Source organism: Brachycentrus maculatus, unplaced genomic scaffold (assembly GCF_059751285.1).
Source record: "Brachycentrus maculatus isolate JH-2025_06_01 unplaced genomic scaffold, ASM5975128v1 h1tg000614l, whole genome shotgun sequence".
Classification (NCBI taxonomy): Eukaryota; Metazoa; Arthropoda; class Insecta; order Trichoptera; family Brachycentridae; genus Brachycentrus; species Brachycentrus maculatus.
The window spans coordinates 351,819-364,381 of record NW_028281352.1 but is presented as its reverse complement, the minus strand read 5'-3'; the positions used below and the strand labels follow the sequence as shown (position 1 = coordinate 364,381).

The 12,563-nt window shown below is 31.3% G+C and overlaps 1 protein-coding gene across 1 annotated transcript in view; it reads left to right on the top strand.

Moving 5' to 3' along the window:
* LOC148301085 (O-acyltransferase like protein-like) overlaps nt 1-12,290 on the top strand; it is a 50,871-nt gene extending 38,581 nt beyond the window's left edge. The window contains exons 9-13 of the mRNA XM_088273845.1: nt 2,137-2,281; nt 3,517-3,706; nt 5,745-5,887; nt 8,896-9,011; nt 11,846-12,290. Coding sequence (XP_088129971.1) covers nt 2,137-2,281; nt 3,517-3,706; nt 5,745-5,887; nt 8,896-9,011; nt 11,846-12,020 — 769 coding nt within the window. The 3' untranslated portion in view covers nt 12,021-12,290. The remainder of the gene's footprint in view (nt 1-2,136; nt 2,282-3,516; nt 3,707-5,744; nt 5,888-8,895; nt 9,012-11,845) is intronic.
* Nucleotides 12,291-12,563: the final 273 nt, after the last annotated feature.

Here is a 12,563-nt window from a genome sequence, read left to right as displayed (position 1 = left end):
TTCATTATTTCTTTATTTTCTCTTATATTGTTTTCTTCGTAGTCTTAATGGTGGACATCACTGTACTAATGAACATCCGCTGTCGAGCGAGCTTCAAAGTAAATAGGACGGAAGAATGAAGTAACGTCTTCCGTTCCAGGGAAATTATGAAAAGTGTAAAAAAAGCGACGACATTCCATCAATCCGACCCTCGGTATAATAGAACCTACTTTATGCTACAATAAAAAGTTGCACAAAGCCATGCTTATAAATTAGAATTCTGTTTTAATGGCTCGCAGCCAAGGGAGGCGAAAGGTTTCAATGGAAGAAATGATTAATGTTCGTTTTCCTTCAAATCTATATCCAAGGATATTTTATTCTGAAAAATACTCTTCGCCATTTTCAGACAAATTTCTGGGAATTTCGTGGTTTTTAATATTGAAAACAACGCCGTACTGACTCCATTTAATCAGTCTAAATTAAATCATTTTCATTTTTATTAATGGTACTTAACTAACTAATTAACTAACAATCAGGCCGCCTCGCCGCAGGGATGGGCAGAGAGATAGAATTATTTCAAATATTTTAATGTTGTCATTACGGAAATTAGAATAATCGGTATATAATAATAATTAGAATGTGGATGAGGCGAATATTGTTTGCAAAGACAGATTGTTGTGACGTTCGATTCTCTCTGCCTACCCGAAACGTCAAGACGGTTAATTGGTTTCAGAAGTATGGTTAGTCTACCTTTCATATCATCTCGTGTAAAAGGTTTCACATATTTTAATGCTTATCTTATTCTTTCCCTTTTTGCGCCAAATGGTGCATAGGGCACTGCATCGTATTGACGTAGCATTAAATTAATCTTCAATTATTTTAAGACAGAATATTCACTCCTTCGCTTCGGTAACAATCCGTGTAATATTAGAAAAATATTGAACTGAAAAAATACTTCAATATTTATCTACCTACTCCTGCGGGGAAGCGGCGTGTTGGTTAGTTAGTGTTTTTTTTAATAAAACATAATTTGAGTTTACTGAAACAGTTTAACTATGCATCACGTGGTTTCCCATTTGGAGTATTGTGAAATTCTCAGCATAACATACACTTAATCTACCATACGTTTATTTCTACATTTACTCGTAAATATTTCGTCGTAGAGAAGCTTCCATCCAAGATTGATGGGGACGATATTTCAAAACTTTTTGTCCTAGCTTTAAAGCGAGAAAAGCTGTGTAAATACCAAGTTGTTTGTCACTGTCAATCTCATTTTATCTAGACCCAACATCGTAAATATTCAAAAACATGTGTCCTAAAGATTCGAAATTGGATTTTAGTCATCAAATTATGCGATCCACAATTTTTAAAAATCTTTCGAATATTCATTGCATCTTTATTTATGGCAAGATTTTACGATATGCTTTATTTAATTAAAATGAGTGTCCGACACCCTTAAGAAAATATAATATAAATAAAGATTAATAAAAATATATACTGACTGCATTTGGAAATTTGAGAAAAATCGTAAATTCTGCTTAAATTTGTTAAGATATATATTTTTATTTTTTAAAAATTAAACGCTTTTATAATACCACAAATAGAGTTTTATTTCATTATACATGACTAGATTCGAAAACAACAATTGTTTTCATCGAAAGGTGATAAGTTTTTATTAATGAATTAATCAGCTGTCGATGAAAATAACTGTAGTTTTTGAAACTAGTCGTGTGTAATGAAATAAAATTCAATCAGGGGATCATAGTGTGTTTATACGTAGTGTTTTTTCAATAATCAACTAGTCATTCCACAAAGTTAATGCAGAATTAATAAATTCAGCAAAACCTCTCATAACGAGCCCCTCTAATCTGAAAAAGTATCTCTCAACACAAGCAAAAAAATCTGAAAAAGTTGTTCCCTTAACGAGCGACATTTTTTATAACGAGAGTTAGGTAATGAAAAGGGTAAGTCCCCTTTTCACGACATTCACTTGTGAGCAGGGACTTTCGCGCCAGTCAAAACAAAAAATGTTTCGCTTAACGAGTGTTTCACTTAACGAGTAAGATTCTGGAACGAATTATGCTCGTTAAACTGTTCCACTGTAATATGTTGAGATATCAACAAATAAAGTTGCCATTATTTTTTGTTCATTTTCAGCTTCCTGACAGACCCCCAAGCTCATCCAATATACCAGGTTATGTACATCAAGACCCACGCCAGGGCTACTCCATATATCTTGGGACTCATCACCGGCTACCTGATCTTCAAATATAACGAGGAGGGTGTCAAAAAACTATCCACTGTAGGTCATAATTAATAAAACTTTCACAACATAATTATCCCACTATACCTAGTCAAAGGACCGTCCGGCACTTTGATATTATTATTTTGATCGTGATCATCAAATTTTAATTAGTCTAATAACGTGATAATTAAATTTTCCTCTGTAGAGAAATTGAAACTTACCCATTTTAATTAAAAACTGATACTTTAGATCAGGGAGAACGGACTACATTAATTAAAATTATACCAAAACAACCAAACATTTGATTAAGAGCTTTTTTGGCGTTTATTCGATACGAGCATTTATTTGTTGATCAAAAGACAGCCGTTGCTTTAAATTAAATTATTATTTCAATGTTTTTTTTTATTTCATTGAAATGAACCATTTTTTTTTATTTTATACGTTGAACTAAATATTGAGTCTCTGGTTCAAGAAAAAGTCAGTCACTCTGCATCGTTTGTTAGTTCTTGCTCTGGAGCTACCTGAATACCCAAAACCATCGGTGCTGCAAAATAAATATTTAATATGATTTTAACGGCCATTTTTTGTGATAAAATACTTGTATTGTTGATAATATATGATAGATAAATGGAAAGAATGGCCGACATAACCAATATATTACATTTGATGTAATACACACCATTTTTATAGGTGTATTTTTTTTACTTAATAGTAATATGGTAAGATAGTTATATATGTTTTCACTATTTGATTAAATATTTATTTTGTTGCGATATCTTTTAATTTTTAATTGAAATTATCGTGGTAAATATCACCATTTTGTGAAATCTATTGCAACACGTATTTCGAGGCATTCTGCATCATACGGTATTTGAAAATGATGCGGACCAAAAAAACATTGAAAAACGTTTCACCATAGGTAAAAAGATATAGTGGTATTTACCAAGTAATGTTTAAATTATAAATCTGAAACTGTATCTGCACACCTCCGTATTGTTTTGGTCAGCACGCTTGGCTAAAGTACTGGAGGCTCCGGGTTCGATTCCCAGGGAGGGTTGAATAAATTTAAGAGATCTTTTCACTCTAATATTTATTCAATATTACCCTGGACTGATCTGAGGGCTGATCACCTTTCTTTCATGTGCTAATGATCAAGATAACACTGCGTTTTTATGATGCAGTGCCCTATGCACCATCGGGTTTGAAGAAGTATTTTATAAATAAATAGTTTAAAATTTGTTGTTAAATTTGTGAAATGTTATTGAATTTAAAAAACGATGTTATTTTTTCAGCTGAAATCTTCCATTGGTGGTATTTTCGCCCTCCTTCTACTGTTCACCGCAATGGCTTCAGGATACGTTTTCTACTTCCCCACTAAAGCCTACAGCGCCGCCGAGTCCGCTATATATGCCGCTCTGTATAGACCTGTGTGGTCAGCGGGGGTTTGCCTTCTAGTTGTATGCTCCGTTTTTGGACGCATTCGTAAGTCTAAAAAAAATTACCAAATAACCTAACACATCGCTCACTCGTTTCAAGAACGTCATAAATCAAAAATCGTCAATTTTCAGTTGTGCATATATTCAAAATGCCCAGAAAACGTACTATATCCCAGCAAAAAAAAAACAGTTTTTTAAACTTTATATTTACCCGCTACAGGGCATAAAGATTTGTTTTTGCATTTTTAAGAAAAGGTATTGTTGAATTATTTTTTTAAAATATATTTAATATTTTTCAAATAGAGAAAAAACCTCCAGAATTTACCTTAACAGATCTATGGCACAGTAAAAGTTGATATTTATTTTTAATACATTGCATTATATTTTTAAACTTTAAAAACACTCTCCTAAAAAATAAAGTTTTTTTTTATTTATGACGTTCTTGAAAGGAGTGAGCGATATGCTACCCTAACCCAACCTTACCTATGCTAACCCTTTTTTACAGAATTAAAAAAATACTTATTATGATCAAGTATTTCAAATAGTTGAAATGAGTCAGGTAAGGGGTGGAAATAATCGGTAATTATGTATGAAGAGATGTATAAATGTAGAAGAGGCAAATATTATTTGCAAGGACGGAGGATCTGGCTTTCTATGCCTCTACAACTGCAGTGAAGTGGCGTGATAATTAGTTAGTAAGTTGGAAACAAAAATATTTATAAGAGTATAATGTCCCATTTTTTACAATTTCTATTTTATTTCAACAAAATAATGAAAAGGCATATTTTTTCAAATAAAATACAAACATTTAGTACATCGCATTGACTTGTATTGTGGGTATAACATACAATATTCTTAGCCATATTTTTTTGAATTCCGTAGATTCTCTAACTTTCCGTTTAATGGTACTCGTAAAACTCCAAATTCGTAAAATTTCACTTTATTTGCTTCCGAAAACAATGCTTACTTTTGTAAGCAGGCATTGTTTTGGATAAATTGAAGCCCGATGTAGACTTATGAACTGCGATCAAAGCAAACACGAGGTTCTTGGCATGCAATAAGTGTACATTACAGAATGGTTTCCGTACAATAAACCACTCGCCGAAATTCCGGTACACTTGAATTCTGAGAACTTTATTTATTTGAAGCCACAAAGATGTTTAGCCTCAGGACTCAAATGCTTGAATTTATTTGTGGGTATTCCTCAGACATTATTTTCATATTCAAATATAAATAATTTAAAAAAAGAACTTGTATGACAACTTTTGAGTTTATATTTTAACACGACTAGTTTTAAGAACTATAGATGTTCTCGAATCTAGTTTTTACATTAATTAACTCAAAAATCATCTTTATCAATTGTTTTATTTGCGTATTTAAATCATCATGGAAACTTCATTATCTAGATATAATTTTTATAATGAAATACAAAAAAAAAATCTTTTTATGAGACGATTTTTAATTTTATAAATGCAAACATGACTTGTTTGGAGAATCACAAGTGTTCTCATCTACAGGTAAAAATATAAACTTCGTTTTTACGTATATTAGTATAAGTGTTTTATTTTTATATTATAATCTTATTATTCCACGAAGTTAATACCAAATTATCTAATTCAGTTATTTTATTATCTTTTTATACGTTTTTCTTGTTTAGTTATTTAGAATTAATTCTTTTAATGTTTTTATTTAATAAAAGATCGGAAGATAAAAAAATAACATTTTTACAGAAAGAAAACTTTTTTTTTTTACTTGTTTACAAAAATATTAGTTATGTTAATAAGAACCGCCTACCAAGCTTTTAGTCTGCTAGTTTCAAGACGTGCCTGTCCCTTCGTCAGAACAATCTTTACAACAGCATGCAAACAATACTACACTACCACTTCCAAAGCTCTATTCATTCACTTAAAACTATACAGAATATTTGTAAAAAAGTAAAAGTTACTTACCACAAAGTAAAACCATGCATACTAAAAATAGTAATAACACAATTTTTTGTACAACTAGCATTAAAAACTCTTCTGTTTGGATGGGTTTGATTTTCTGCAAAAAAAATCTTCATGGTGTTTCTCGATTAATTTCAGCCATCGTCACCAACATGCTGAGCTGGTCACCATGGAAACCACTGGGGAAGCTGGTATACGGCGCATACTTGGCTCATCTCCTGATACAGCTCCGCTCCCTCACCATGTCAAGACAGCCAGTTTTCGTTGACGGATTTACCATAGTAAGCATTATTTGAAAATTACGAAACATTTTTATGGATGAGTAGATTTTTTAATGTGGAAGAGGCAAACAATGTTTTTTAATTCTTCTTCATTTAATCACAAATGTGTGATGAAATTACAGTAAAACAAATTTATCATACGAATGTTATCAACTCAACCATAGATGGTCACAAGATCTCATATGTGAAACGTGTTAATTAAAAGGATATTTACAACTTCTCAAATTTAAAAAGTGTGGTTGTCAATCATTAGTATAATAGTGAATGCTACATGTATATAAAGTGATCACTTAAACCTATAGCGTATAACTATGACTATACATAATTCTTTTCCTCTATGTTAAGAGCTTAATACGCTTTACTTTTGTTATAAAAACTATTTATTTATTTTTATTATTTTTTCTTACAATCATAATCATACTATCAATTTATCTAATTAAGTAATACAGTTTTAATTATTTTTATTTTATTACCTATTTAACTGTCCGCCTCCGTAGTGTAATGGTCAGCACGCTCGGCTACCGTTCTGGAGGACCCGGGTTCGATTCCCAGGGGGGGTAAAATAAATACGAGTGATTTTTTCACTGTAATATTTATTCAATATTACCCTGGACTGGTACCTGAAGCGGAGGGCTGATCACCTTTCCTTCATGTGTAAACAATCAAGATAACACTGCGTTTATATGACGCAGAGCCCTTTGCACCATTGGGGTGCGGATAAGGGTTTTTACTATATTATGCCTTTTTAACTAGGTTTTTTAACTAAGTTTAATCCAATTTATTTACTACTTTTTAACTAGGTTTAATCCAATTTTGTGTAAGATAAAAATAACAATTCTTCTTTAGTTTCATTAAATAAAATAAAAATCTTTTTTTATTGACGTCTAGATAAGTTGATGGCAATTTTCACTCGTAACTCTAATCTTACTATTCTAAGATCGCGATTTATTACAAATTTTATACAGTCAGTAGGTACTTCGTTATTACTTACTTCGATCTTAGTTTATGTAATATTGAGATATTTTACAAGAATGAATACTTAGTAGAAATCTTCAAGTCGTTTCATTAAAAATTTTATACCCGTACTTATTTCTTTCATTGTAACTCGAGTAAGGGCTTCGCAACCGGTGTATCTCGACTCGGGATGCTTTTTCTAAATTAATTTAATTTACGTTTTTTTTCGTATATTATTTATTGGCAGATTCTAGAATACATTTGAAATAATAAAGATTTGTGTAATAGAGCTTATATCGTAAGACATTACTAAAAAGCAAGACTTAATTGAATAGCAAGTAAAGATAGAATGGTAGGCACAGTCTGTTCACAGTTATTTTACCGGTAGTTTTTTTTAACTAGAGGTGAAATAACTGTGAACAGACTGTACTATAAATTTCGAAGAGGACAAGAAGAAAGTAATTTGTATATTAAAGCTCTCAAGGTCATTCGGTTATAGCCTAGTTCTTGTCCTAGCATATGTATGTTGGACCAACTACCATCCCTTAATTTATGTAAAATACTCTCAATATTTATATTGGTGTTAAGTTACGTAATTCGATTAAATAAACTTTTCAGAAAAAAAACTATTATTTTGCAAAGCCTTTGCGTTACAATTGTTGGGAAATGTCTTAAAAATTTTAAAGGAACAACAGTTAAAATTAAAACCATCGAAGTTCCCCAAGGCATTTCTGGATTCGGTGGACGGAAAAATACTCTCGGATTTCAACTCAGCTGTTTCTTTTTTTTTCAACTTATAAACGTAAAAAAGGTTTTAATTTCTATTTTCAATACTTTTAAAATAATGCCGTATTTAGGGTGCAAACTTCTTAGCATTTTTTTTCTTTGTTTATCTGAATTAATTCAAGTAAACCTTTCCAAAGATTGGTTCCGCTGACCTTTTTTTTGTAAAATAAAAATATAAATTTTTAAATTAAGATTCGATCCTCTTACCCACGATAACAAATCAAATTATGAAATACTTTCTTCATAAATATTTTGTTAAATTATTTATTTTTTTAAATATAATGTCTTTATTTCAGTGACCTTAAAATAAAAAAGAATAAAGTAAAATGAAGTTAGCCATTTTAAGAGGAAGAAAAATACGAAATGATAATGTGCTATATGTATAAGAGGCTTGTCAAAGATAAGTCCAACGTAGAAAAAAGACGTTTAATCCTCGCTTGAGAGAATTTATATCACCATTTAGAGCACTTCAGTCAATATTGAAATAAAGACGATAATTGAAGCTTTTTGGAATAAATAAAAAACAAATATTACATAAAGATTTTACTTCATACATAATTAAAAATATTATTCTTATACCTTATGACATGAACTAAGGGTTGTAAAATGTTGACAGGCGCTGACTTGAAGTATTATTTGTCTTTTTGCTACTTTCTTGTAATGACATGAAATGTATAATTGGAAAAATGTCAGGAACAGAAGAATGCTTGTAGGGATTTAAAGTGCAATAAAATAGTAGGAGGTTAAATCACAAATGGCAGTTCCAATGTAATGTACACAAGTAAACCACGGAGTTGGCAAAAAGGGATGAAAATAGGCTGAATGCAGCTGAAATGCAGTCAAAAGAATTATTCATCTTTCTTTTGCCAACTCTTTGCTTCACTTCCACACATTCGATTATGTGAAAGAGAAGTATGGAGTCCACAGAACTTGAAAGTAAACTGCCAGTTAAATTACAACATTTTGAGTGTGTACAAATACTTATTCACAAATCTGAATTATTTCCAATTATAGGAGTTTTTTTTCGTATCATTTTTTTTTGACATTTCAATATACATGAAGAAAATAGTCGTAAGCCCCGTAAATGCCCAGACTTTCATATTTTTATTCATCTACGCTGAGATGTAAAAAATTAATATACAAGTTTGGTTTTTGCTGTGAAGCTTTTATTTGATATAGCATTCTTTCGGCACAAAATGTTATCTTTTATTTCTGATAGGATATAATGCGAGTATTTGCTTTAATTAAACGATTTTATAAAATTTTAGGTTGGAGTCTGTCTGGGTGACATCGTCTACTCGTTTTCCATTTCCTTACTCCTTTATCTAACTGTGGAAGCTCCCGCGAAGGATCTGATGGGTTTACTATTCACGCGACGTAAAAGGTACGTACCTACATAGATATTGTACATAAAATTGGACTCTTCCGACTTCCCTGCGGGGGTAGGCAAAGAGGATAGAACTCCACGGCACTCCATCTTTGCAAACATTATTGGCCTCCCTCATATTCAAGCATCTCCTCATGCAAGCCCCCGATTATTTTTACTCCAAACATGACCACCATCAAGTATTTGAAATACTTGTTGATGCCAAATTTTTCTCGGTCTTCTTCTGAAAAAACCGAAAAATCATGAAAACAAAAATTAAGGCTCTGTTATCAAAATCGACCGTTTGTACCCAATTAAGTATTAAGTAAAGTTAACTGCGATATTAACTGGTTTGGAAAATTAATGATACTAAAATGTATTCTCGTGATGAAATATTAACGTAATAAAAATGTTAATTTATTTTAGCCCGTTTTTTACGGTAGCGTTACAAAATTTAATTTTTAGGAAGCACAACATATTTTTACAACCTGCTATTTTACGACTCGAACTTTACCGAAGCCATTTAATTTTTACCCAAAATAAAACCGTCAAACTAAATACGCTTTGTGATACTTGCTATCAGTGAAGTCATAAAAAAATAGTATTCATTTTATTTTATTTTTATTTCACGCTTTTAAAAATATCTTTGATGAAAATTGTATGAATTTTACTATTGATATAAATATGAGATTGTATTTTATTCCCACTCTATCATTGACTCAAGTTTATTCATAAAATTTGTTAAGAATCAACTGCTCAAAACAAAAATATCAAAAAATTGTAAAGTTATTTCGGGATCTCTCTCTTAAAAATTATTCTTAAATATTCGAAACAATTCTGGATGAATATCATTTATGTAAAAATGTATGAATTTCACAAATTCCCTACTAATAACCGTTATTCAAGATTCAACATATCGCTCACTCCTTTCAACAGCGTCTTATATCAAAAATCGATATTTTCAATTGTGCATGTTTTCGGAATGCCCAGAAAATGTAATATATCCCAGCAAAAGCGGCATATTTTAACTTAATATTTACCCGCTACAGGGCAGAAAGTGTTGTTTTTACATTTTGAAGAAAAAGTATTGTTTACTTTTTTTTTAAATATAAAAATTTTTTCAAATGGAGAAAAATGATTCAGGTTTTACCTAAAAAGATCTTTTGTACAGTTAAAAGTTCAATAAGTGGCTTGATATTTATTTTCAATACATTTCATTATATTTTTAAACTTTAAAAGCAATCTCCTGAAAATCAAGTTTTTTGGATATATGAGGTTGTTGAAAAGGGTGAGCGATATTTACAATTTATAATAATGTGTCTTCACTGTGTTTTCCCGTACCGGGTACAATAAACAATAAATATTTTTTTCAATTATTTGATTAGCCATTTGACCATCTTGAGTCATGCAACCAAGTAAAACATGGCCGAACGATCACATCTCCTCACCTCTATTACACAATTATTTATGGCTCGTATACATACATAGTTTGAGGACTTTAAGGATAATGAAACAGGTTACACAGCTTTTTTTACGATATTCAACTTTCCTTCGACCAAACGAGGTAAATGTTTGATTTTGTTTGATATGTTTCTGTGTATTTAATATTACAACATTTTGAGTGTGTCCAAATACTTGTTCACAAAATCTGGATTATCTCCAATTACAGGAGTTATTTTCATATTATTTTTTGACATCTCATCAAAGATGAAGAAGAATATGGAAGTCTGGGCATTTACGGGGCTTACGACCGTCATAGGCTGGTTTGAGTGATCACTTTACACACGTGTAACATTCACCAATTCTACCCATTATTGACAACCACACTACTCAAATTCTTGGATGTTCTATATATATGAACCAATTTAGAAACCTTGTTCATGAATCACTAAAACTTCACTAGAGACATCTATTGGTGAGATGTAAAGAAGCTTTTTACTAAGCAGAAACTCTTATATTAGTATGTGAGATCCGAATCCCGGATTATAATCACACACATGAGAAACGCCAGAAAATACCATAAATTGTAACATCCAAGAATTTGAGTAGTGTGGTTGTCAATAATGGGTAGAATTGGTGAATGTTACACGTGTGTAAAGTGATCACTCAAACCAGCCTATGACGGTCGTAAGCCCCGTAAATGCCCAGACTTCCATATTCTTCTTCATCTTTGATGAGATGTCAAAAAATAAGATTTAATATTACATTTCTACAAATGTTTATAATTTGTGTCTTTTGCTGGAAGGTGCTTTTTTGTGTGGGATATTCTTAAAAACATATTTAAAAAGATTGTTTACGCGTAAAGTTGTTTGGCTATCATGAGTTGTAATTTGACGAATATTTTCTCTGTGGGAGTCTGTTTCTGAACTTTTAGTAATATTGTCTTGATTGATTTTTGTGCAACATTAACACTCTTCAATAATGTTTTACTATTGACCACCCCATCCAATAATCCCATACAGTTGAATCATCTTCTCATTTTAACCCTTGTCCGCACCCAATGGTGCATAGGGCACTACATCGTTTTGACGTAGTGTTATATTGATCCTTACTAACATGAAGGCAGGGTGATCACTATTGTGCCTCATGGACCTGTCAAGGATAAAATTAAATAAAAAATTGAGAATAAAATTACTTATATTTATTTTCACCCCCACCTCTCCTGGAAATCGAACCCAGGACCTCCAGCACGGTAGCTAAACACGCTAACCATTATAACACCACGGAGGCGGACAAAAATACAGTAGAATAAATTGACGTAAATGGTCATTTTTTACTAGTCCTGTATTGTATTGTAATATAAATTATAAATCGTCCTGAATTGTATTGTAATTTTGTTTTTTTGGTTTCAGAAAATCTGATTCTGTCCAGGAATCACAGTCAACAACGGGAACGAGTAACAAGGAGTTGAATATAGAAAGTTCTACGGAAGATGTGCCTAGCAAGCTCAATGAGGCCAACACTATTACTGGAATATTCGTCATGAATAACAACACCCGGCTAGACAATGACAAAAACATTGTTTAAATAGTTTGAATAAGCACAAAATAGTAAAACACACGTTTCTCGTCAACTTTGAGGATAAAGAATTGAGCAAAATAGTTTTAAAAACACATTTGAGTGTTCCAGTATTGGTTGAGTCGCAACTTATTTTATCTTTATCCAGATAACATTTTATGTAATTGATTTTTTTCTTAAAATGTCGTTTTTGCATTTTAAAAATAAGTTTTTCTTCGAAATAATTAAATGGTTTTGAAAAAATGTTTAAAAGAAAAGATATAGATAGAGATTTGAAAAAAAAATCTATGTTTTCTCTAAATACAATAAAATATCCAATATCCTTCTTTTAAACAATCAAGCGTGAAGAGACATGTTACATATCCGGTGAATTCCGGTGGAATGGATGCCACTTAACGAATGCTGGGCTTTAATGATTTTTTTTTTTAAATATAATAACTATTTGTTACCTCGTAGACTTGGGCACTTTACCAACATTAACGTTGTTTTTGCGTCAAGCTCATACGTCATTCTTTATTCCTTTCTCTGGAAAATTGATGTTGTGTATCTATG